Source organism: Lolium perenne, chromosome 2, assembly GCF_019359855.2.
Source record: "Lolium perenne isolate Kyuss_39 chromosome 2, Kyuss_2.0, whole genome shotgun sequence".
In the NCBI taxonomy this organism is placed as follows: domain Eukaryota; kingdom Viridiplantae; phylum Streptophyta; class Magnoliopsida; order Poales; family Poaceae; genus Lolium; species Lolium perenne.
In genome coordinates this window covers 106,764,963-106,791,256 of record NC_067245.2, presented here as the reverse complement: position 1 = coordinate 106,791,256, position 26,294 = coordinate 106,764,963, and the positions used below count along the sequence as shown (strand labels likewise).

The following is a 26,294-nucleotide window of genomic DNA, read 5'->3' as shown; positions in this document are numbered from 1 at the left end:
AGGTGACACAATTCGTAGTTATTTTAAAACTTTTATACCCATCTGATTTTATTCAAGCTTTAGAGTTTGATAAGTTATTATAATAATCTTGACTTGAGCACAGGAAGTAAATATAAACGGAAGGGGCAGTTGTATGTAGTTGAGGTACAAGTATTTCCAGTTTAAAGCTATTTTGAAAAGAATAAAAGGTTTTGAATGATTTTTTGACCAAATTGTAGATGCAGGCAGTCTGAAAAACCCTAGCCCCCCTTACAAGGTGAAGAATGGCGTAGAGCAGAACCGGCCGGCGGCGCAGCAGCGACATGCCACTCTTACGCGCCGCGCTCCGCCGCTTATTCTCCACCGAGTCGTCGGGGACCCCGAAGCTACGGAATCTGCCGTACCGACTCCGCCGCGCCGCTGTCCCCGCCGCTCGCACCGCCGTCTCTGACTACCTCATCTCCACGCGCTACCTACCCTCCTCCCATGCCGACTCCATCGCCGGCCTCGCCCCGCGCTCCCTCCTCGACTTCCTCGCCGGCATCCCGGCCGTACCCACTACCTTACCTTCCTCCGACCTTCCCTCGCTCCTCCGCCGCCACCTCTCCTACCACCCTCTCAACGAGCTCCCCTTCTTCCTCGAGTCCATCGGCCTACCCCCTTCCGTCGACTCCGACCTCATGTTCCTCAACGACCACCCGTCCCTCCTCCAGGCCGTCGCCGTGCTCGCGCATTTCGGCTTCCCGTGGTCCCGTCTCGGCCTCCTCTTCCCAAATGTCCTCCTCCAAGTCCCTCCCGACCTCATATCCGCCCGCCTCGTCGCCCTTGAGGAATGCCTCCGCCCATTGCTCCGTGCCGCCATCATTGCTGCCTGCCTTGCTTTCCCCTCGCTTATTGAGAATGATCTCTCCAGCAGTGCCCCCCTGGTCGATGATCTTAGGAGGGCGTATGGAGGATTGGATCCGGATTTGGGGGCTAGCAATGACATTGATATGTTCTTGCGGGTGTGCCGCAGGATGCAGATGTTCTACGATGCTGGGGTGAAGATTGGGAGCATCGGAGGGCTTGTTGGGTGCAATCAGAGGGTGTTTCTTGAGCTTAAGGAGGAGCTGATTGGTGAGAGGTTGAAATTCTTCAAGAGTCTGGGGTTTGCAGGGGAGGAGGCAGGCAGGTTCTTACTCAGCAATCCTGGGGTTTTCGATATTGATTTTGATCATGTGGTGATCTCAGTGCCGGAGTACCTGAGGAGAGTTGGATTGGTCGAAGATGAGGTCGATGCGGCGGTGAAGTTGCACCCATTTGTGGTTGGGAGGAACAGGCTGAAGAACCTCCCTGGTGTGGTGCGGGCAATGGGGCTGAGTCATCGGTTCCTGGAGAAGATTTCTGGTGGCGGGGAGAGCCTGCGGTATTTGTCACCAGATTTCTTGGCGGAGGATGCTAGTTATGATCTGGAGGTTGAGAGAGCATTCTTGGACAGAATGGTTAAGGTGAAGGCGGAGAAGAATGTGCAGCTTGTGGACGCCAAACTGGAGTTCTTGAAGAGCATCGGGTATGGTGAGAACAAGATAGCCACACACGTAATCCCTGTTCTGCACAGCACTCAGGAAATGCTGCAAGAGCGATTTGACTACCTCCTCGAAAGAGGGGTGGAGTACACGATGCTGTGTCGGATAGTGAGTGTGTTCCCAAAGGTACTGAACCAGGGCAAGGAGATGCTCAATGAGAAGTTAAACTACATGACTCTGGAGCTGGGGTACTCTTTGGAGTATCTTGATTGCTTCCCAGCACTACTGTGCTTTGATTTGGAGAACCGGGTCAAGCCTAGGTATGCAATGCTTCGGTGGCTCCAAGAGTATGGTCTTCTTAAAAGACCACTAGCCCCGGCAACCGTGCTTGCTAACTCAGAGAAGAAGTTCATTTCCAACCTCTACAATGTGCATCCTGCAGTGCCAAAGCTGTGGCTTGAGTGCTTTTCTTCAAGAATACACATGGAGTGTTACCTCAAGAATATACAACACCAGCATCCAGATAATGAATAACTGGATGGCTTGAATTATATTGGCATGATTATGAGAACCATTGGTACAGAGGATTGTGATCCTTTCCCTCCAGAAGGTACTAGTCAGTCATTGCATCTTTCCATTGTGCAAAATTCTTTGCTCCTGCATATTTAGCTGTAGAGCGCAGGATGATGAAGTGGAACATAGCAATTCAAGAGCCAACCATGTAATTCAATTTTGATAAAACTGTGTTGTACATTGTAGATCTAGGACTATGCATTTGCCGTTTGACGGTTAGGCATCACATGGAGAAACATAATATATTGATCTGAGGTGATAGACTACTACTGATCATAATTAACATTTTGGTTAAATGATGTTTCCAACATCGTCATTTGGTTGCATCATGCTGAACTCATGTTTTATAGCACTGTAAGAACATGCTATATAAACAAAGATTGGTCATGCTATATAAACAAAGATTCGTCATTTGGTTGCATCATGCTGAACTCATGTTACTTGATTTGTTCGTATTCAATTGAAATTGTTAGATCCTGTAATTCTTTAAAATGTCTTGAATAAATCAGGTCTGGATTGCAAACTTTGCATTTTAAGTAATTGGCGTGGACTGGTAACTATGAGTTTGTATCGGGTAAGTTGGTCATGAATATGAGATGTTTGTCATAATCCAACAGTTAGTTCCCTATATCTGTGAACTGTATATGGACAGTTAACCACTGTTACAGTTCACGAGTATGAAATATGCTGATTGCCAAGCATAAGACGGAACCAATTGAAAAATAATTTTAAAAGTAATACAGATTGAAAGGCTGATAGTATTATTTAAGTAAACAACTCTGAGCTATGCAAAACCAATTTGAAATCATGTAAACATTAGTGAAGTCTGAAATTATGGTAGAGTAGTAAACAACTGCAGGCTGATAGGTACTCCATCTGATCACTAATATATGTGGCTTTGTAATTGGACATTGCCACAGAGTTCTTCAAGCTGAAACGTTTACCATCAATTTGCATGAAAAATGTTGCTTCAAACAAAAAATGTTAACATTACAAAAGCATATTCATAACAAATCAGTATCACCTTCTTGTTATCAATAATGTTAACCTTCCCCATAGTCAATTAGTGATGATCAAATCTAGGAATATTTGACTAATCCTCAAATGGCCTACTTGTGTGACAGAGGGAGTATTGAATCGTTAATTGTTGATCTGGAAATACACTAAAACCAAGAACTCGGTATGTCCAAAAGTGCCATAACGAAAATATTGGATAAATAACTATCAGTGGTTTTAGCCTCACTCCTTGTAAGTTTGTACTCCCTCCGTCCCACGAAAGTTGTCTGAGAATTGTCTAAATTCGGATGTATCTGACACTAAATAGCATCTAGATCATCTAAATTTTGACAAATCTCAGACAAGTTTGATGGGATGGAGGGAGTACCAACAATCTAAACTTGGGTTTCGAGGGAACACCTAACAACCGGCATTGTTTAGTGTAACGTGTTCAGAATTTGTTTTATGGTTTGACCTATTCGTCAGACTGCTAATTTGAAAGGTCAGGACAATCTGGTGGCCTTCAACTTGTATTAGGAATGTGGAGAACTTATTTTGAGTTGGGCGGCAGGCAAGGGTTTGGTTCTAGATTGCCTATTTAACTATTTCAAGTGCAGTGGAGAACTAGTTCGCCCCACTATTCTACGCTTTGGTACATCAAAAGTCTCCAGTGTTATATGTCTAGCCATCCAGGGGAGAAATTGAGCGTTAGTCTTAGCAGGAACATTTTTTCAAGGATACGTCCTGGATAGACGTATCAGTTTCATAGAAGAAGAGGCCCAGAGACCAGAACACGGTCGGCACTCGGCACATGCGCCGAGAACACAGATTCCATGCTGCCACAAGGGCAGCCGGAGGCTTAGCGAACTACTCGCTCAGCCTCCACCCTTCCACTAGCGCTAGCCCAGCTAAACAACCTGGTTACTCTCCACAGGTCTTAGCAGTTGAATGATAGTAATTCGAAGGTGCTATGGCTTTATTGAACATTGACAGCGAAGACAATGAGTCGAGAGGGATACAAATGGGCAATACATTCCAAGGTGCTATGTATATTCCCTGAAATTTACTGGCCATGGAAGTGCAAAGTACCCTGGATGAAATTGAAACTATGTAACTGTCATAACACCATCTGTGAATTGAAAACCAATGGAGGAAGAACAGAGTGTCAAGTGGGATCCCATCTAAGTCCCACTTGTAGTGCATTTTGCCTTTTCTAGTGTAAATTTTGACACGAAAATTTGAACTAGAAAAGGCAAAATACACTATAAGTGAAATCCGGGTGGGATCCCACCTTGACACCTTTTAGGAAGAACAAGGATTTCACTCTGGCAATGGCTTAAAAGTCGATGGTATGCTGTTCTGATTTCTTTTTTCATGGGTTTAGTGCACGAAAGGTAAGATGTCCTTTTTTATACCTGTTCAAGCATCTTAAATGATTGGATTTACGGTAGTTGGTACTCAAACTTTTCTAGTGCATACAGGATCTCAAGAAGACTCACAGGTTGGTTTCATTTCAAGACCTTTTTATGCCCAGTGGTGTGTTAACATTTCTAGATCTGTTGCTGCTGATATTAGCCTTTACATCCTGCAGGTTTGTAATATTAATATATTGTCATACCTATTTTGTTTCCTGCCTATGATTCTATTTTGTATATTCTTCTAATCAAAGTTATCACAATCATGATTCTGAATCAAATTGAAAACGAGCCGGTAGAATTGTATCGTAAAATTGGGTACTTAGATTCTACTTGATTCTACGAATACTAGGTTTTTAGATATTTCCATGAATTGAAAAAGGAGCAGGAGTGTTTATTTCGTAAGAGAACGAACAACAAAATAGTATAACTCAACCTAAGTATCATAAGTGCATAACCACCAGTAGAATTGAGCATAATCTATATGTCTCAAACATATAGGTAGGTTCATCATGGCCGTAAGCATAAATATGCAGGTTTAGCATGAGCAAACAATAGTAAGTAATTCACTACATTGTTAAAAGGCACATCCACTTAATTAGTACACATCCAAATTAAGATTATCTTCTTCATTGGTTGTGGATAGTGTAGCACTAGTACTGCCTCTCTCAGATGTAGAAGGGACGGAATTGTTGCCATCGTCAACGTCTTCATGATTGCCCACAAATTCATAGCCATCAAGATCTTGGTTCAATCCAAGATCGTCACCACGTGTGACAAAGGAAATAATAGGTTACTAATGGAGTTTACATATTGCCCTAAAATTAATAAGCAGGAAAAAACCAGAGAAATGCTAATTAGCAAGTAAAGCCCCTGGCAGATTACTAAGAGTTGTTCCTGTACGCATGCACAACCATTCCCTTCACTCCAGATCCGGTTCTAAATAAAAATATTATCAAGCTCACAAATTACCTACGAAGTGGAGCAGCCTTGTACGTGATCTTCTCGTCAATCCCTTCCTCCATGTGATTACCAACCTGGAATCGATCTCACCAATTATATCTAGGCCAGATTTAGATGAGAAGGGTGGGGGAGAAAGAGCGCCACAGGCACGGCCACTACGAACATGATAGGATGAGCAAGGAAAGCAAAGGCACATAAGATTTAGGGATTAGCACATATAGGATATACACCGTCCATAGTCAATAGAAGGCCAGGATTACAACCTGGGACAGAGTCGTTCACACTACCAACTCAGCGTGCAACTTCGAGCGATCCCATGACCTGTAGGGCAACTCCACGGCGACTTCACCGAAAATGACTCTGCTTGCGTTTTCGATTGTTTCCTGTAGGCGGGGTAGTAAAGTCGGCTGATTCTAAGACCTGAGTTGCGATTCTGACAACTTTTCTTCCAATCATACATTACTCTGTTGATATATTCTAGATTGGCTCAACCATTAGTTGGGAAAGTTCAGATATTAGTACAATTCAACGTTTTGAGCAAGAAATACTTATTGTGTTTCTAACTTTATGTGCACATATGTTATGGTCGGTCTGACCTATACACGCAAGAAGCACACTAGTGGCTAGTTGTGGGCTTAGCCCAAGTAAATTAGGGGCTTAGCCCAAGTAAATTAGGGTTTAGAGGAGGCCGTCCTCCTATATAAACACTTGTACCCCTTCGTGATTAATCAGACAAATATTCAGTATCATACTGTCTGTCTCGTCTCCTGAAGGGAGACGGGAGACCCCCTGCGCCCAGCCGCACCTAACCCTAGCCGCCGCCTCCTTCCTCCGCGCCGGCGCCCAGCCGCCGGCGCCGAGCCCTCCAGCCTCTCCGCCCTCACTTCCACCCTTACAACCTCCGCCCTAGACCCGGTAGAACCCTAGCCCCTACCACTTTGGTATCAGATTGCCTAGGTCTCATGGGCTCCAACAGCCCCCCCGTCGACCCCATCGCCGCCACGTCCGCCGCCGCCACCAACACCACCCCCGCCACCTCCGCCGCCATGACAGGCGCCCACGCGCTGCAGGGGGCCGCCGCCGCCACTACCATCCAGGCCGCCGCTGCCACCCCCACGGGCCTCGACCTCCTGCCCGCTACATTGGCGGACCTCGCCGACAGTCTCCGCGCCATCCGCTTCGAGCTCGCGGAGATCAAAGTCGGCCAACACCCGCCGCCCCCACCGGCCGCCGTTCCGGTTCCGTCCGCCACCCCGACACCGCCCGCCTCCGCCGCTAGCAAGGGCCGCCCCGCGTGGTGGCCGCCATCGCCATCGCCAATCCCCACATGGACCGACGCGTCGCCCGTCTACACTCAGACTGCGGCGCGGACGACGGTTCAGCAGCCCGCCCACACCTTTGGCGGTCCTGGCGGGTTTGCTGCCCCCTTCGCCGAGGGCACGTCCTTCAACCCGGGCTGCCAGGAGGGCGCCCCCGGGGTCACGCCTATGGCACAGCAGCCGCCCCGCTTCACCAAGCTGGAGTTCGCCACCTACGACGGCGCCACCGACCCCCGAATCGTCGAACAAGTGTGAGCAGCTTTTTCGGGGCAGCGGACGCTCGCCGCCGACCGCACGTGGATCGCCTCCTATCACTTACGGGCGCCGCGCAGACTTGGTACTACGCCCTCGAGCAGACGAGGGCGGGATGCCGCCCGGGAGCGTTTCGCGACCCGTGCCTCCGCCGGTTTGGGCCGACCCTCCGCGGCAGCCGCCTCACCGAGTGGGGACGCTCGCCTTTCACCACCACGGTCCAGGACTTCGCCGACCGTTGTGCGCTCGCGTGCCATGCCTCGGCGTCTCGGCGCGGCGGCGCGCCGATCTCTTCGTCGGCGGCCTCCCGAGCTACATCCGCGTCGACGTCGAGATGTGCGAGTCGGCGGACCCGCAGACGGCCATGTACTACGCACGGGCCTACGAGCGCGCGCCTCGCTATGCACAGGTTCTACGCGCAACGTGGCGCCGCTCGTCCCGCGCTCCGACCCGCCCGACGCCCACCGCCCCGCCCCACGCCAGCCGCCGCGCCCGCGGGCCCTCCTGCGCCGACTCGCCCCTTCAAGCGGCTGACGGCTGCGGAGCAGCTTGAGCGGCGCCGCCAGGGGCTGTGCTTCAACTGCGACGAGAAGTACGCGCCGGGCCACACGTGCGCCCGCCTCTTCTACCTGGAGACCGTCGACGAGGCCGACGTTGAGGCCCTCACCGCCGAGCTCGCGGCCGCCACCGTCACTGAGGCCGGTGTCACGACCTACGCGCCGGTCGACGCGTCCGCCTTCGTTGTCTCTCTTCATGCTATGGCGGGCATCAAGACGACAAAGACGATGCTGCTTCCGGTGACGATCAATGGGGAGCGTCTCACTGCGCTGGTGGACACGGGCTCCACGCACAACTTCCTGTCCAACACCGCCATGCGCCGCCTCGCTCTCCAGCCGGCGGGATCGGAGAAGTACAGCGTCACCATCGCCAACGGGGACCGTCTTACGTGCCAGGGCGTGGCGCGACAGGTTCCCGTGCTCGTAGGCGACGAGCCGTTCTCCATCGACTGCGTCGGCATCGACTTGGGCTGCTATGACTTCATCCTCGGCCTCGACTTCTTGAGCACCTTAGGCCCCATCCTGTGGGACCTCGATGTGCTGTCCCTCATCTTCTGGCGCGAGGGCGGCCGCCGTGTTCACTGGACGGGCGTGGGCAGCACTGGCACGTCCCCGCAGCTCCACCTGATGACCGCCGCGCTTGACGAGGCGCATCCGCTCCTGGCCGACTTACTGCAGCAGCACGGCGACCTCTTCGACGAGCCGCAGGGCCTCCCTCCCTCGCGACCCTGTGACCACCGCATACACCTGCTGCCGAACACGGCACCCGTAGTTGTGCGGCCGTACCGGTACCCCCAGCTGCAGAAGGACGAGCTCGAGCGCCAGGTGGCGGTCATGCTAGCACAGGGCATCATTCGGATTTCGACGTCGCCGTTCTGCGCCCCGTGCTCCTTGTGCGCAAGACCGACGGCACGTGGCGCTTCTGCATCGACTTCCGCGCCCTCAACACCGTCACGTCCAAGGACAAGTTCCCCATCCCCGTAGTGGATGAGCTCCTGGACGAGCTGCTTGGCGCGCGCTTCTTCACCAAGCTCGACTTGCGGTCGGGCTATCATCAGGTGCGCATGCACCCTGACGACATCGCCAAGACGGCGTTCCGCACTCACCATGGCCACTACGAGTTTTTGGTGATGCCGTTCGGCCTCTCCAACGCACCGGCGACCTTCCAGGCCCTGATGAACGATGTGCTTAGCCCCTACTTACGCCGCTTTGTGCTTGTTTTCTTTGATGATATTTTGATCTACAGCGCATCCTGGGCAGAGCACCTGCAGCACGTGGCCATCATTTTCAACGAGCTTCGAGCGCATCGTCTTCATCTCAAGCGCTCGAAGTGCTCGTTTGGCACGACCTCCGTCGCGTACTTGGGCCACGTCATCTCCGCCGACGGTGTCGCGATGGACGCGGACAAGGTCGCCGCCGTCGCCGCCTGGCCGACGCCCCAGTCGCCGCGAGCTCTTCGCGGTTGGGCCTCGCAGGATACTACCGGCGGTACATCTAGGACTTCGGCCTCATCGCCGCGCCTCTCACGCGTCTGCTTCGCCGCGACGCCTTCTCCTGGGACGAGGAGGCGGCCACGGCCTTCGCCGCCCTGCAGCGGGCACTCACGATGGGCCCCGTTCTTCAGATGCCGAACTTCGACGAGCCGTTCGTGGTGGACTACGACGCCTCCGGCATTGGCTTCGGCGCCGTCCTTCACCAGGGCGAGGGTCCACTCGCTTTCTTCAGTCGCCCCTTCGCCGCGCGCTACCACAAGCTCGCCGCATATGAGCGCGAGCTGATCGGGCTGGTCCAGGCGGTGCTCCACTGGCGGGCGTATCTTTGGGGCCTGACATTCCGTGTGCGCACGGACCACTACAGCCTGAAGTTCTTGCTGGATCAGCGCCTCTCCACAGTGCCGCAGCACCAGTGGATCAGCAAGCTCTTCGGCTTCGACTTCACCGTCGAGTACCGCCCCGGCCGCCTCAACACAGTCGCCGACGCCCTGTCCCGCCGCGACGTTGACGACACTGTGGACGCGCCCACGGTCGGTGCAGCCCTCTGCATCCACTTCGGGCCATCTTTCGCCTTCATCGACGAGGTTCGCCGCGCTACTGCCGCGGCTGCGGATGCGCAGCAGCTGCGCCAGCGCCTGGCCGACGGCGAGCTGGCCGCGCCATGGCGCTTGGACGAGGGACTACTCCTCCATGGGCGCCGCATCTTCGTGCCGGATCATGGAGACCTGCGCCACCAGGCCTTGTCCTTGGCGCATTCTGCAGGTCACGAGGGCGTCCGAAGACCCCGCACCGTCTCCGCGCTGATTTTTACATTCTGTGGATGGCGCCCGGTGCGAGATCGGGTGCGGGCTTGCGTCACATGCCGGCGGAACAAGACGGAGACGCTCCGTCCGGCAGCTTGCCGCAGCCGGCCGGACGTGCCGTCCTGTGTGGGGCGGACATCTCCATGGACTTCATCGAGGGGCTGCCGAAGGTTGGCGGCAAGTCCGTCATCCTCACGGTGGTCGACCGCTTCTCCAAGTACGCGCACTTCGTCGCCCTCGGCCATCCCTATACGGCGGCGTCCGTGGCACGCGCTTTCTTCGACGGCATCGTTCGCCTCCACGGGTTTCCGTCCTCCATCGTCAGTGATCGTGATCCTGTGTTCACGGGTCACGTCTGGAGGGACCTCTTTGGGTTGGCGGGCGTGAAGCTCCGCATGAGCACGGCGTTTCATCCTTAGACGGACGGCCAGTCCGAGGTCGTCAACAAGATCATCGCCATGTACTTGCGCTGCATCACAGGGGATCGTCCACGAGCTTGGGTGGACTGGCTGGCGTGGGCCGAGTACTGCTAGGACACGTCCTACCACTCCGCGCTGCACGCTACTCCCTTTGAGGTGGTCTACGGGAGGCCACCGCCGGCGATGCTTCCCTATGCGTCTGGCACGGCCCGTACTGAGACGGCGGATGACCTGCTGCGTACTCGCGACGAGATACAGTCTGAGGCGCGTGATAAGGGGTGGCCCGATCTTCTCAGTAAGCAACAGTGGCGATGATGATCACGGGGTGATGGCAGCGGAGAAACACGACGATGAAGTGGATGATAACTTGTATGACGCAACGAGATCTCAATTGGTCCCTGTCGCCAATGCAACAGCTCTCAACCCTGCAAGATATTCGCAACTCCACACACTTGCGCACGTAGCCGCCGACCACGAAGCGGTAAGTTGCAACCGTCTAATTCCCAATGGAACAGCAGATCACACAAGACTTTTTCAGGATCTACACAATATCAATCAATATGGTGTAGGGATTCAATAGTTTTGCTAGAGCAAACAACTAAGAACTAGGGTTTTTCTTAAACGTGGTCTAAAGCAGCTAGGGGGGCGTCCTGGGCACTTATATAGGCGCCCGGGACGAGTTCTGGTCGAAAAGATACAAAAATAACCGACCCAGAATAGATCTGGTCGAGACAGACTCGGACAAGTCCGGTCTGGAATCCGGTCAACCGGGCCAGGGACCGGGTCGGCCGGTCTGGGTCCGGTCAACCGGGCGGCAACCGGGTTGGCCGGTCTGGGGTCCGGTCAACCGGGCGGCAACCGGATAGTTGCGAGGTTTTCCGGTTTTCATCCGGTACGATAAATCTCGTCTGGTTGGCGCCCGGTCGACCGGGTCTGTGACCGGGTTGGCCGGTCTGGCGGCCGGTCGGATCGGGTGCTGGACCGGCTTGGACGTCTTCTTCTCCTCTCGCGCATGCCTCCCGCTCCTCCCTCACGCGTCCATGAGATATCTTCATGTCCAGCTCCATGTCCAGCTTCACGTCCATCTTGACGTCCGTCTTCATGTCCAGCTGCTCCTCTCCTCCTCGTGCGATGCTCGTCTCCTCTTGATACCTGATGATACACAAGTAATAGGACTTAGGCAGTATAAAGTTCTCATCAATCAAAGTACCGTTTAGAAACAAGTTCACCTGTTGTTTAAGTAGCTTCGCACGAGCCCTTGTAATTGGTCTAATCCGAACTTCATTGGACTTGAGCTCCACAGCAGGTTCATCTTCATTTATCAATGACGGAGGTAGTGGTGTAGTAGGGATGTCCTCATCATCTCCCCCCCTTCAAAAGGCGTCGACCCCGACGCTCCAAGGTCTTCTCCGTCATATGGTGTCAAATCAGCAACATTGAAAGAATTACTGACACCAAACTCATCAACTGGAAGATCTATCGAGTACGCATTATCATTGATCTTGGCAATCACTTTGTAAGGACCAGCACCACGAGGCTTCAACTTAGACTTCCGCAGCTTCGGGAACCTATCCTTGCGAAAATGTACCTGCACCATATCACTGTGCTTGAACAACATCTCTTTGCGCTTCTTATTCATCCTTGCAGCATTGCTCTTGCCTTTCTTCTCTATCAACTCTTTAGTCTTCACATGGATCTTTCGCACAAAATCTGCCCTCTTGGATGCCTCCATATTAACTCTCTCATGTATGGGCAAAGGCAACAAGTCAAGTGGAGTAATGGGTTTGAAACCATACACCACCTCAAAAGGACATAGCTCCGTGGTAGAATGTACCGCCCTGTTGTAAGCAAACTCCACATGCGGCAAACACTCTTCCCACTCCTTCAGGTTCTTCTTGATCATGGATCTCAACAGTTGTGACAAGGTTCGATTCACCACCTCGGTTTGACCATCGGTTTGGGGATGACAAGTAGTACCGAACAAGAGCTTTGTCCCAAGCTTTCCCCAAAGTGTTTTCCAAGTAGCTCATGAACTTCACATCACGATCGTAAACAATAGTCTTCGAGACTCCATGTAGTCGAACAATCTCCCGAAAAACAAAGGTTAGCAACATGCGACGCATCGTCGCTTTTGTAAGTGCAATAAAGTGTGACATTTTAGAAAATCGGTCCACTACCACAAATATAGAATCATGCCCTCTTTTAGTACGCGGCAAACCCAACACAAAATCCATACTAATATCTTCCCAAGGTGTAGTAGGTGCCGGTAATGGAGTATACAAACCGTGAGGCTTCAGCTTGGACTTGGACTTGTTGCAAGTAATGCACCTCTTCACATACCCGTCCACATCCCGCCTCATCTTTGGCCAATAAAAATGATCAGCGAGCATGAGTAGCGTCTTCTCACGCCCAAAGTGACCCATCAAACCTCCAAGCATGTGATTCCCGCAATAAGAGCAAACGCACGTACGATTCTGGAACACATAGTTTGTTAGCTCGAAACAAGAACCCATCATGTATGTGATATTTTTCCCATGCTTTACCAAGAGCACATAAGCGATATGGTTCAAAGAAAATCATGATCAGTAGCATACAAATCACATAACACCTCTAAACCAGGAATTTTAACATCAAGTTGAGTTAATAGCATATTCTTCCTAGATAGAGCATCAGCAACAATGTTATCTTTTCCCTTCTTATGCTTAATAATGTATGGAAAAGACTCAATGAACTCAACCCACTTAGCAAGACGCCTATGCAAAGTAGATTGGGCTTTCAGATATTTCAAAGCTTCATGATCAGAATGTATGATAAATTCTTTTGGCCACAAATAATGTTGCCAAACCTCAAGAACTCTAATTAAAGCATACAATTCTTTATCATATATTGGATAGTTCAACTTAGCACCGTAAAGTTTCTAAAAAATATGCAATTGGGCGACCCTCTTGCATCAACACACCACCAATTCCAATACCACTAGCATCACATTCAATCTCAAATTGCTTATTGAAATCAGGAAGTGCAAGCAACGGTGCAGAAGTTAACAATCGTTTCAGCTCATCAAAAGCATGATCTTGGGCAACGCCCCATTCAAATGCAACACCCTTTTTAGTCAATTCATTCAAAGGTGCAGCAATAGTAGAAAAATTGGGCACAAAACGGCGATAAAACCCAGCTAGACCATGAAAACTTCTAACTTGACTCACATTCACGGGAGTAGGCCAATTTTGAATAGCTTCAATTTTAGACACATCTACTTCTACTCCATGCTTAGAGACAACATAACCCAGAAATATGACCTTATCTTTGCAAAATGTGCACTTCTCAAGATTACCATAGAGTTTACTATCACGCAACACTTGCAAAACATGTCGAATATGTATAATATGATCAGATTCATTGCGGCTGTAGATTAATATGTCATCAAAATACACAACCACAAACTTGCCAATAAATTCACGCAAAACATGGTTCATCAGTCTCATAAAAGTGCTAGGTGCATTAGTCAAACCAAAAGGCATTACTAACCACTCATATAAACCAAATTTCGTTTTAAAGGCAGTTTTCCACTCATCCCCTTCTTTCATCCTAATTTGATGATAACCACTACGCAAATCAATTTTAGAGAACACAAGAAGACCACTCAATTCATCTAGCATATCCTCTAAACGGGGAATAGGGTGACGATATCGAATAGTGATATTGTTTATAGCTCTACAATCTACGCACATACGCCATGTACCATCTTTCTTAGGAACAAGAATAACAGGAACAGCACAAGGACTAAGGCTTATGCGGATATAACCTTTATCGAGTAGCGCTTGTACTTGCTTCTGTATCTCCTTCGTCTCTTCGGGGTTCGTTCTATATGGTGCCCGATTGGGTAGCGAAGCTCCGGGAATCAAGTCGATTTGATGCTCAATACCTCGCAATGGTGGAAGTCCTGCGGGTACCTCATCCGGAAACACGTCGCCAAATTCCTGCAAAACATTAGAAACACCAAGAGGAAGAGGGGTCATGTCGTGAGAAACCAAAACCGTACCCCTGTACAAGAGCACAAGAGGCATGGCTGTAGGATCCTCACTAAATTCTCTCATGTCTTTGGTGGCTAATGATACTAAGGAATTCACTCTCTCACTTTTCGTTATATCACTCACAACATTACAATTCTCTCGCCTATCTAAAGAAGCATCCTCCAAATTGACTTCAACTTTCTGACGAGACTCATTGACAATTTGCTGTGGTGTCATAGGCTGTAAATTGATTTTCTTGCCCTTGAACTCCAAGTGATATGTATTGGCACGGCTATTGTGTTGCACAGAACGGTCATAGAGCCAAGGCCGACCCAATAGGAGGTGACACACCGTCATAGGAACGACATCAAAATCAATGCAATCCTTATACGGTCCAATAGCAAACTCAACACGCACCATGTGGTTTACCTTCATCTCACCATTGTCGCTCAACCACTGAATATAGTATGGATGCGGGTGCGGTAGATACTTCAACTTCAGCTTGGTACACAACTCCTTGCTTGCTAAATTGCGGCAACTCCCGCCATCAATAATGACCTTGCAAGCCTTGTCAGGACCAACTAAAGCCTTTGTTTGGAACAAATTGCAGCGCTGAGTAGATGCACTAGGCAACACATTAAGAGCACGCTGCGACACAACAATGGTGCGAGCATCAGACGGATATGCATCTTCACCATCAGTGTCATAGTCATCATCTTCTGGAGCATTAGGATCAACATCATCTCCAGTCTCATACTCATTGTCCTCATTGATAACCATGACTTTGCGGTTAGGACAATCTCTCTTGAAGTGACCCTTGCCACCACATGTATGACAAACCATATCACGGTTACGCAGAGACACATTAGAGCCACTCGTACTTACGCACAGATTCGGACTTCTTTGTGTTAGACACATTGGAGACCGACTTACTAGGCGGAGGGGCGGAGCGCGAAGGCGCCTGCGCCATAGATGGGGCCGCGCGAGTTGTGAAACGCGCATCTCCTGTAGCTCGAGCTTTGATCTTTGCTTCGTCAGCCAACTGTGATTCAGCTTCTCTTGCATGATGTAACAATTGATTCATATTGGTGTAGCTGTAGTGACGAACAATGCCTTTGATGTCATACTTCAAACCATTGAGGAAACGTTGCATTGTCATCTCAAGAGACTCACGGACACGGCCACGCTGCATAAGCATCTCCATCTCCATGTAGTATTCATCCACAGTCTTCACACCTTGTCGCAAAAGAGTCAGCTTATCATATATATTCCGCAAGTAATTTGTAGGCACAAAGCGAGCAGTCATCGCCTCCTTCATGGCACGCCATGTGCGTATAGGCTGCTCACGATCCTCTTCGCGGTTACGAACAAAAGCATCCCACCAACGCAAAGCATAGCCATCAAATTCGGAAGAAGCAAGCTTGATCTTCCGGTCTTCAGTATAATGCGGATGTAAGCTCCACAACTTCTCAATCTTGAGCTCCCAAGTGAGGTATTCTTCAACATCAGCTCCTCCTTCAAACTTGGGTATAGAAAACTTGGGCTTACCCAAACCATCTTCTTCATCTTGTCCACGATAATTGCGGCCAAGTGGAACCCAACCACGAGCACGATTACCACGGGGCGCATCACGAGCATTGTGTGCGTCATCTTGAAGCTCAGGATCATCGTCATCATCTTGTTGTTGTTGCGTGGTCAAGTTCTCAACAGCTAAGCGCAAATCAGCAAGATTGCGTTGCACATCCGTCATTTGATCTTGCATTGTAGTGACGGTCACATGAGTAGCATCCAGCTTTTGGGAAATCTCATCAATCTTCCCATTAAGCACCTCGTCCTGAGCGCGGAATTCACGTCGCATCTCATTACGAAGAGCCTCATACTCCCTCCATGTGATGATATCTGCAGCACTCTTGTTTTCCTGGTTAACAATTCTATGATCACTAGCAGACATCGTTAGTAGATTAGTGCACTAAATCAAAAATATATGGTGGTACTCTCACAACTCACTCAAAACTGATAAGAAAAGGAGATCTTACCTTTCCAAAGTAAATTAGTGTTGCTTACCACTTGTAGTAACAACGAGTGCACGGATGTAGCGAAGCGAATATCAAGGGTATAAGAACAAATCACACGACAAAGCAGGGTATATGTGGGGCTGTAGGTAGGCGACCTATTTGCACCAATAACAAGCTCTAGCGCTGACCGTAGACAACCAATGATACTCACACAAGGCGATATAATGGGGCAATGCAACTATATGTGGGAAAGGTTGCAATGCACACGAGAGACGCTAGCAAAGCTCAACAAGACAGGCACAAGATTGCTCAACTACAGGTGCAGTAAAGTAAACTTAGGCCTTCACTTGATTCAACTAGCACTTCACTTTTCTTTTTGGAATTTTCTTTTATATAACACACACAGCTATGTAACTCTTTTTGCTTCTTTTCAATTTTTTTTTTTGATTTTCTGACACAACTCCTTGATAACACGGCCAACAGAAATATGCAAAGCACCGATAACCTAACGAGCAGCCTGTCGAGCGGTAAAACTAGTCTCTTCTGGGGAAGTTCCTAGTCACGATATATCGAAAGGCTGTGTCTATGGTTGGGAACAAGCACACTGTACGCTATGTGGACTTGGAGCAACAAAAACTGACACCACAAGATAAAATAACACAAGATGATAGAGTAAACTCAAACCCTAAAAGACTAGACGGAAAGAAAAGATACGCAAAAAGAACTACGAAAAGCAACTAAAACTTGAAATTAGTGCAATCTAAGGCTATGGCAAACCCTAACCCTAATTATTTTTTTTGGCTTTTTCTGGATAGGAAACACTCACAACTCAACTATGGGGTGGATTGTGGATGGCTTACCGAGGAAAACTGGAAATCTGATACCAAGATGATAAGGGGTGGCCCGATCTTCTCAGTAAGCAACAGTGGTGATGATGATCACGGGGTGATGGCAGCGGAGAAACACGACGATGAAGTGGATGATAACTTGTATGACGCAACGAGATCTCTCGATTGGTCCCTGTCGCCAATGCAACAACTCTCAACCCTGCAAGATATTCGCAACTCCACACACTTGCGCACGTAGCCGCCGACCACGAAGCGGTAAGTTGCAACCGTCTAATTCCCAATGGAACAGCAGATCACACAAGACCTTTTCAGGATCTACACAATATCAATCAGTATGGTGTAGGGATTCAATAGTTTTGCTAGAGCAAACAACTAAGAACTAGGGTTTTTCTTAAACGTGGTCTAAAGCAGCTAGGGGGGCGTCCTGGGCACTTATATAGGCGTCCGGGACGAGTTCTGGTCGAAAAGATACAAAAATAACCGACCCAGAATAGATCTGGTCGAGACAGACTCGGACAAGTCCGGTCTGGAATCCGGTCAACCGGGCCAGGGACCGGGTCGGCCGGTCTGGGGTCCGGTCAACCGGGCGGCAACCGGGTCGGCCGGTCTGGGGTCCGGTCAACCGGCGGCAACCGGATAGTTGCGAGGTTTTCCGGTTTTCATCCCGCACGATAAATCTCGTCCGGTTGGCGCCCGGTCGATCGGGTTCGTGGACCGGGTTGGCTGTCTGCGACGGCCGACCGGGTGCTGGACCGGCCTGGACGTCTTCTTCTCCTCTCGCGCATGCCTCCCGCTCCTCCCTCGCGCGTCCATGAGATATCTTCATGTCCAGCTCCATGTCCAGCTTCACGTCCATCTTGACGTCCGTCTTCATGTCCAGCTGCTCCTCTCCTCCTCGTGCGATGCTCGTCTCCTCTTGATACCTGATGATACACAAGTAATATGACTTAGGCAGTATAAAGTTCTCATCAATCAAATTACCGTTTAGAAACAAGTTCACCTGTTGTTTAAGTAGCTTCGCACGAGCCCTTGTAATTGGTCCAATCCGAACTTCATTGGACTTGAGCTCCACAGCAGGTTCATCTTCATTTATCAATGACGGAGGTAGTGGTGTAGTAGGGATGTCCTCATCAGCGCGCCAGCGACTTCTTCAGGCTCAGCAACTGGCCAGGAGGTACTATGATGCACACCATCGCGAGGCGGAGTTTGCGGTGGGCGACTGGGTCTGGCTACGCCTTCTTCACCGGACGACACAGTCCTTGGACCCGCGCTCCAGGCGCAAGTTGGGACCTCGTTACGCCGGTCCCTTCCGTGTGCTGGAGCGCATCGGCACGCTCGCCTACCGTCTTGAGCTGCCCGCGGGCTCGCGCCTCCACGACGTCTTCAACGACAGCCTCCTGAAGGCCTACCGTGGCGACCCTCCCTCTGCACCACCAGCTCTTCCACCTACTTCGGATGGGCGCCTCGAGCCTGCCCCGGCGAGTGTGGCTCGCGTGATGAAGGCCCAGCAGCGCCGTGGTGTTTGGCACGTCTTGGTGCATTGGACATGCATGCCAGAGGACGAGGCGACTTGGGAGAAGCTTGAAGATCTCCGCCAGCAGTTTCCAGAAGTTCAGCTCGAGGACAAGCTGTTTGAGAAGGCGGGGAGAGATGTTATGGTCGGTCTGACCTATACACGCAAGAAGCACACTAGTGGCTAGTTGTGGACTTAGCCCAAGTAAATTAGGGGCTTAGCCCAAGTAAATTAGGGTTTAGAGGAGGCCGTCCTCCTATATAAACACTTGTACCCCTTCGTGATTAATCAGACAAATATTCAGTATCATGCTGTCTGTCTCGTCTCCCAGGAGAAGAGAGACCCCCTGCGTCCAGACGCACCTAACCCTAGCCGCCGCCTCCTTCCTCCGCGACGGCGCCCAGCCGCCGGCGCCGAGCCCTCCAGCCTCTCCGCCCGCACTTCACCCTTACAACCTCCGCCCTAGACCCGGTAGAACCCTAGCCCCTACCAACATATCATATATTCTTAGAAAAGTTTGTCATATCATTATGATGACAGGAATGATAAATGCATCAACTAGAGAATTCTCTTTGTTATTGTTTAGTATTTGCTTGAAGTGAAAGAGAGAAAGCATATATCTTAAGTTTTGGTACTTAGATATTGAGAAAGACATGATATGAGTTTAGTACGATGACCAAATCTATGACGCTTCTCAAGGTATCATAGGCCCCTACTTTCACTTATGCTGATACCCATTGGTGGCATTTAGTGTTGCCATAGTGTGCAGCTATGACATCTGCTCATTTTGGTTTTTTGAATTAAAATAACCATTTCAATGCGAAGTAATAGTATCTTTTAATTTTTGGTTGTTTGTATGGGAATATGAACTTCACCTGTACCTTATGTCTCCCCCCTTTAGATTATAATCTGCAGTTGTTTTTTTCAATTTAGGATATTTAAAGTTTATTATATCTGATATTCTGATTTATCTCCAAATAAACCGTAATCTGACCAGCAATGCTAATACCTTAGCCTTTAAGATTTGTTGGTAAAGGCAATCATAGCCCCTATCCCCTCAGTGCAATTTGCCAATGTAGCTGTGTAGTTTTGTTATGTAAACCATATTTTGTCCTGTTTGACGGCACGGTGATTGCAGATGTTGTGTAGTCGTTCTGTTGCCGGTAGATATTGTTTCTGGTGTTGGAATACTTGGCAGCTGAGTTTTTTTTTCCATAGAGAGCAGACGACTAACAGTGTTCATTATCCATACTTTGTTTTTTCATTCCATGATCATTGGTTAAGTACTTTTCGGGTTGAGGATGGTGTCACTAATAGTGTTTCCACCATGTTGTTCTGTATTTTATCCATGAATCATCTTTGCTCTGGTATTGTGTTATTTGGACAACACTGATGAACTGTAGGATGGATCCTGATTATTGGTTTCAGTGGATGAGGGCCCACCTGGCTGAAGCTTCTTTGATTTAACTGGGAAACAATTTGATTCAGTTAGGATTGTTGATCTTCTGGCAGTAGAGAAATTAAGATGCATGTATTCTTAGACAAGTTTTTCAGTATGTGAAGCTTTCAAATATTTATTTACTTTAGTAATAAGAGATTTTACTCCTCAAGCAGAATGCGAGATTTGCATGGAAGAACAATTGCTTATGAGTCAGAGTAATGTATTGTTTGTTTGGCATAGGCATACCCTGTATAGAGTATATACCTTAACATACGGATAATGCATTGTGTTCATAATTCTGTTGTTTTGCAACCGGTATTTCATCCTGTGGAAGAGACCACTTTTTACAGATGATGAGATCTGAGTTATTCGTTTGAATGGAATGTCCTCTCCCTCACCAGGTTAGGGTATCTTTGTCACAACTAAAAAGCAGCTTGATCATGTTTAAATGGCCTTTCTTAGTGTATAGAGAAATTAAGGTGCTTGAGATAAGCTGATAATACTGGTTCCTATCACATTGTTCAGATATATGATAAGCTGGAAACTTTGGTAGTTGCAAACATTGTATATCTTTCAGATATTTAAGTTTGATTTTGAAACAAAATATTTGCATCCATGATTGATCATTTACGGTTCAACACATAAATAATCTATTCCGTTATTACTTGTCGCTGACATAGATACTCTGTTCATGCCTCCAAGACCATCTTATATATACATTGTAATGTAGTAGGAGCACTTTTTGGTAGACAAGTCACAAATGCACGGATCAACCTATTTTCATCCATTAACCAACCAAATAGTTGGTTCTCCTGCTGAGTGGCTAAATTGAGTCTTTTTTTAGTGGAATTGAGTTTGAGAACAATTCTTGCAGGGCATCTAAAAGGACTACCGTTTTGTAACAAGGTACAAACGGTTCGTACAGAGAAGGAAACTGGGAAGTGCAAAATCGAAAAAGCCCAGGACAGCCATGTGAAGAAAAGAAGTCAACATGGCCTCGTTGGCTGGAACAAACCTACTGAAAGTCGATTGACACCTTCGCTGCTCTCCAGAGACTGATCAGTCTACATAATACACAGATTTCGTAGAGACGGTGCACTCAATTGGATACACCGAATGCAAGCATTGTGGAAGAGAAGCCAACCGCACATGTCGAACGAGTTGTTTTACTGATAGTAAGACCAATTGTCATTAGGTGTTACACTTACTTATTTTTATTTTGAGCCAACTCAGAATACAGTATTACTGTGTATTACTGTATGAAACACTGATGAGCCTAGAATATCGTCACGACCTCACCGCAAGATGCATACAACAACATTGATCGATGTGTAGCTACAAGATGCCCAACAATATCTGCTAATATTTCCTTATCTGGAACTGGTGGCGCCTTGGTGCTGACTGCTGAGGCTAAGCTCGTTGATGAAGCCCACGAGCCGCTTGAACTCCTTGGACGAGCCACCCTCGGCAATGTCCCGCCTCACCTCCAGCGCCAGCGCCTGAGCGGACCTCCTTATCTCCTCGGACTCCATGGCTTCTCTCACCATCCTTTCCACGACGGCCCTCTCGCACACGTCCTTCATGTCCAGCCCTGTCCTCCACACTTCGCCTATGAACCGGCTGTTGATCTGCTGGTCGGCGAAGAACGGCCAGCACACCGTCGGCACACCCTCGGTGACCACCTCCAGCGTGGAGTTCCACCCGGCGTGCGTCAGGAAGCACCCCACGGCGCGGTGCCGAAGCACGTCCCGCTGCGGCGCCCAGTCCACGACGCAGGCCTTGCTTCTCCCGGCCGCCTTGATGGCCTCCTGTAGGACGGCGTTCTGGCTCTCGCCGACCATGTCCGGACGGAGCACCCACAGGAAGGGGTGGCCGGCGCTGACGAGCCCGGACAGGAACTCGGTGAACTGCTCGAGCGAGATGACGGCGAGGCTCCCCAGGCTCACGTACACGACGGACCGGTCCGCGTGCCCGTCGAGCCACGCCGTGCAGCCGTCGTCCTCGCGCCACAAGGCGCCGCCGGCCGCCGGCGCCTGGAACATGGCGTGGAGAGGGCCGACGGCGAACACGTCGCGCATGCGCGGCGCGACGTGCGCGAGTGCGGACCGCTCCAGCGACGCGGCCGTGTTGAATATGAGCGCCCGAGCCTTGCTGCTGTGCGCGGTGAACTCGTGGAGCATCTTCAGCATGGGGCCGAGGCCTCCGTCCTCGGCGTGGCCGCGGTAGAAGCTCGGGAGGTCTCGCTGGCGCAGGAAGCCCTCCATTCCCGGGACGCCACGGACCGGCGCGTCGAGGTCGGCGCCTGCCGGGACGGGGACCTCGCCGAGCTCCACGAGGCCGGGCACGGACAGGTAGGCGAGGAAGCTGCAGGCGCTGGCCGTGCGGAAGGCGATCGCCGGGACGCCGAGCTCCTCCGCGACGTCGATCGCGAACGGCAGTATCCCGTCGGCAACGACGCATGTCACGGGAGGGAAGCCGTCGTCGCGGCCTGGCGCACCCGCGCGAAGGGACGCGAGCAGGGCGCGGTAGGCGACGCTCGTGTGCGTCTGCATGGACTCCATGAACTCGAGGAGCTTGCCCGCCGAGCGGGGGTGGTCGTCGGGGAGGCCGTCTGGTACGGACAGGAACCGGAGCCGCGGCGAGCTAGCCTCCGCCCCTGCGGCGGCGAGGCCCAGCCTCCGTCGGTTGTGGTCGCTGTGGAGGAACGTGACGTGGAGGCCGGCGTCGAGGAGGCCGGCGGCGAAGTGGAGCATGCAGTTGATGTGGCCCTGCGCCGGGCACGGGAACACCAGCACGTGAGGCGCCATTTTCGATCGTCGCGGGCTCCTGCGCCAAGTCCAACACTAACTCGATCGCCTGTCTCCGCAGTAGGCAGCTGGAATGATTTTGATGCAGGTTGAAAGTGTTGTTGCCACGGCTTGTCTATATATAGATCAGAGATTGTTGCAGAAGGTAAAATAGGGCACTCCACGTTTTTAAATTAAGTGTCATAATTTTACATAGATATATGGTTATCTACAGCTAAAATGCATCTACGTACATACATCCATATCTAGGTAATATTTGTCTAGATTTGCATATATCTAGACATATTTCAGTATATATACATATAAATGTAAATAAATTTAGTGAAATCTAATTCGGAAGGGAGGGAAATATGGAGCCGCTGCCGCTGCCCACGTAGCCTACGTCATCAGGTACGTGTCGGAGAAGACCGGTCGACGCAGCCGCTGCCGGAGGCGGCTAGTGAGTAGTGAGAGCTTGATCCCACCTCCACCTGCGATGATCGAGTAGAACGTGCGATGATCTCACACATGGCATCATACTCCAAGTCTCCAACCCAAACTTGGAAACAATTTCCATGGCTGACTCGATCTGCTCAATTCCCGTGCTCGTTCTCCCTCAAACGTGACCCTCACTTATTTAGTTTAGCTTTTCAATTTAGGTATGGAGATTGGAGAGTATTGTAGGAAAAAAGTACGATACAGAAACTGCTCTGCAGGGCTACGAAAATTCGGACGCTGCTTTTTTGCCCTGTTTTTCTAGCTTTGTATGGTTTTCTGATCGGTTTTTCTTACAAACCAGGTTAGTGCGGTCATGAACTCTCCCTCTTTTTTTAAAAAAAAATGATGACATCCCCCTCTCATTGTTGAATATGATAATTCTCATGTTGCTATTTACAAAAAAAGAAAAGAAAGAGGTTTTTGATCATTAGCTTAATTCACATCAACTTCAAAGCCTTTGGATTGCGTCCTGATTTATTAGCCATGGGAATTTTTTTTTCAGTTACACATGTGGTTATCAATCAGAAAAATGTTACATGCATTTGGATTGCTTCGTGATAGTCGAGTTGCAACTGAGAAAAACGCCTTAGACCATTAGATTGCTTTATGATCCGCGTTACTCATGAGTTGCTATTGCGATTCGACAACATCACTTGACAAAGATTTAACTTAATTCTAAGTCGACCAAGAACTAGTAACTCCCGAACTCCTGCATCCTAAGTTTGCTACTAGGCTATGCGGCACACATCCGAACTGATTCCCCTCTTTCCCTGCTGCTATTTTCTCTCAACGAAGAAAAACAAAAGGAATACTTGTAGGCATGTTTCTTGTCGTTCGATATGTTTTGACCCCATCGGTGTCATTGCTTTGCAGGGATGGTGTTTGTTTCCTTCATGTTCATGGTGGTCACCGAAGAAGCTGTTGGAAATATGCCCTAGAGGTAATAATAAATATTGATAGTATTATATTTCATTGTTCATGATAATTTTTTTATACTCACTACTAGAATTGTATTAACAAAAATAATAATACATGTGTGGTCTCATAAACAAACACAGTGTCCCTAACTGAGTGATCATAAAGGTGTATTTATGTATGTTGGAAAGTTTTTCTTGGGTTGCATGTATCAAGACCGGAAATTGTCCATCCACATGACAGAGAGATATACAATAGGTCCACTCGGTAATGCAATATATTACACCGCTTGCATGTAGTTAATGAGTTTAATCACAAGGTGATATTGAATTATGGTACGAGTAAAAAGTGCTTTCCAGTAACAAGATTGAGCTAGGTATGGTGATACCGACAATCGAATCTCGGGAAAGTAAAATATCGCAAGACAAAAGGAATGGAATATATACGAGATTGCTCAAATCCTTGACATCGTAGTTCAACCAATAAAGATTTGCGCTGAATGTGTGGGAATCATTATGGACAACCAGGTCCCACAATTGATTATTTATCAGAGAGGTGTCTCGATCATGTCCACAGATTCTCGAACCCGTAGGGTCACACACTTAAATCTCAACATCACTAGGGTGGATTAGGGATATTAATTATGGCGAGTCCCAAGATTCATATATGTGAAATCAATTCGGGAATTTTTTGATATTGTACCGAAATGTTCTTGAAGGTTTTGAAGGTCCACCAATGGGGCCCACTTGTCCTGGAGGGGGCCACATGGGCCAAGCGCACAACAACCCTCCTTGGCCGCCAGCCCTAGGCTTGGAGGGGGGGGGGGGGGGTTGGCCACACCCCCTTCCATGCCCCTACATAAGTAGAGAGAGAGGCGCGGGGCATGTGCATCCAAACCCTAGCCAGACATCCCCTATTGCCCCTATACCTCCTCTCCTCCCGTGCGCAGGCAAAGCCCTATACCCCGCGGAGCTCTCCACCATAGCCTTCACCATCGTCGCATTTTTGGCATCTAGATCTCATCTACCTCTCCACCATACTTGTTGGATCCTAGCTACCACACTGGGGTTCGCTAGTGCTCGCTGCCATTGGAGGAGCGAAGAAGCCATTGAACAACTCAGAGAAAATAAGGAAGATCTCTTGGCTCCACCGTCGTTCTATAACAACTGGAGTAGATGACTTACCTCCTCGTTAGTGGAGATCCTTCACGGGACGGTGAGCTTGAGAGAAGGCGGGCATGATGGTGGCGCTGGGTTTGGTAGTGAACCGAAGGGTTACAAATAGGGCATGCAACTCAGTGGGAGGTGAACAAAATTCTCCCGCTATATTTTCATGGACGCACGCGAGCTCGCGCCATCTCCGCTCTCGGGCGAGCTCGGAAAAGCCTTCGAATAACCAAACTGCCTAATTTTAGCTCTCTAAGAGCATCTCCATCAGAAGGAGAAAAGTGAGTACCAATCCCTAAAAACTGCCACCACTACCTAAAACAGTTAAAAAGTGCTCCAACGGAGTCCCCAAATGGCTCTCAATCCCCATATATTTTTCTCGAAGGGAGAAAAACACCCTTTTCCTCTTAGATATTGTCCTCCATTTTGTCACTCCCAAAGCCAAAAGAGTAACGCGGGGACACCAAATACCGCGTGCCGAAGTTTCCCGCTTAATCCCCTCTCGGAATGATCAAATCCTTCTTGAATCTCGGATTGGAGTTAAGCAAACACACGTAATGTTTTGGAACCAAATAAAGTGGAGAAGCTATGGATTTGTACGAGACTATGATATAGGTTTATATGAACTATAAAAATATGCTACCGATTTGTATAAACTATTAGACTATGCTACCTAATTGTACTTAATTTAAATATGGCTTGTTCTTAATTTACAATGCTTGTTCGCAGCATTGAGCTTATCAAATTTATAATCTTTTGGGCAACATAGAAAATTTAGGGATCCAATTTTCTCCAACGGTATGCAGTTGCCTAAAATCTCAAAAT

General features: G+C 49.3%; 3 protein-coding genes across 6 annotated transcripts; 2 read left to right on the top strand and 1 right to left on the bottom strand.

Moving 5' to 3' along the window:
• The first annotated feature begins 224 nt into the window (after positions 1–224).
• LOC127333715 (transcription termination factor MTEF18, mitochondrial) lies at positions 225–21,438 on the top strand. Of its 4 annotated transcripts, XM_071826159.1 has the most exons (5): positions 225–2,094; positions 2,567–4,447; positions 4,535–4,644; positions 17,118–17,405; positions 20,979–21,438. In XM_071826159.1, the coding sequence occupies exon 1, from the start codon at positions 303–305 to the stop codon at positions 2,016–2,018; it is 1,716 nt and encodes a 571-aa protein (XP_071682260.1). In that variant the 5' UTR covers positions 225–302; the 3' UTR covers positions 2,019–2,094; positions 2,567–4,447; positions 4,535–4,644; positions 17,118–17,405; positions 20,979–21,438. The 4 variants fall into 4 exon arrangements, with proteins under 4 accessions (XP_071682260.1, XP_071682261.1, XP_071682262.1 ...); XM_071826160.1 differs by lacking the exon at positions 2,567–4,447; XM_071826161.1 differs by lacking the exon at positions 17,118–17,405.
• Positions 18,272–18,850, top strand: LOC139835563 (uncharacterized). The gene has a single exon (XM_071825425.1). The coding sequence runs from the start codon at positions 18,272–18,274 to the stop codon at positions 18,848–18,850; it is 579 nt and encodes a 192-aa protein (XP_071681526.1).
• Positions 21,439–21,474: 36 nt separating the features above from the next.
• Positions 21,475–23,201, bottom strand: LOC127333716 (myricetin 3-O-rhamnoside 1,2-glucosyltransferase UGT709G2-like). The gene has a single exon (XM_051360127.2). It carries the CDS (start codon positions 22,909–22,911, stop codon positions 21,475–21,477), a length of 1,437 nt encoding a protein of 478 aa, XP_051216087.1. The 5' UTR covers positions 22,912–23,201.
• Between the last annotated feature and the right edge of the window lie 3,093 nt (positions 23,202–26,294).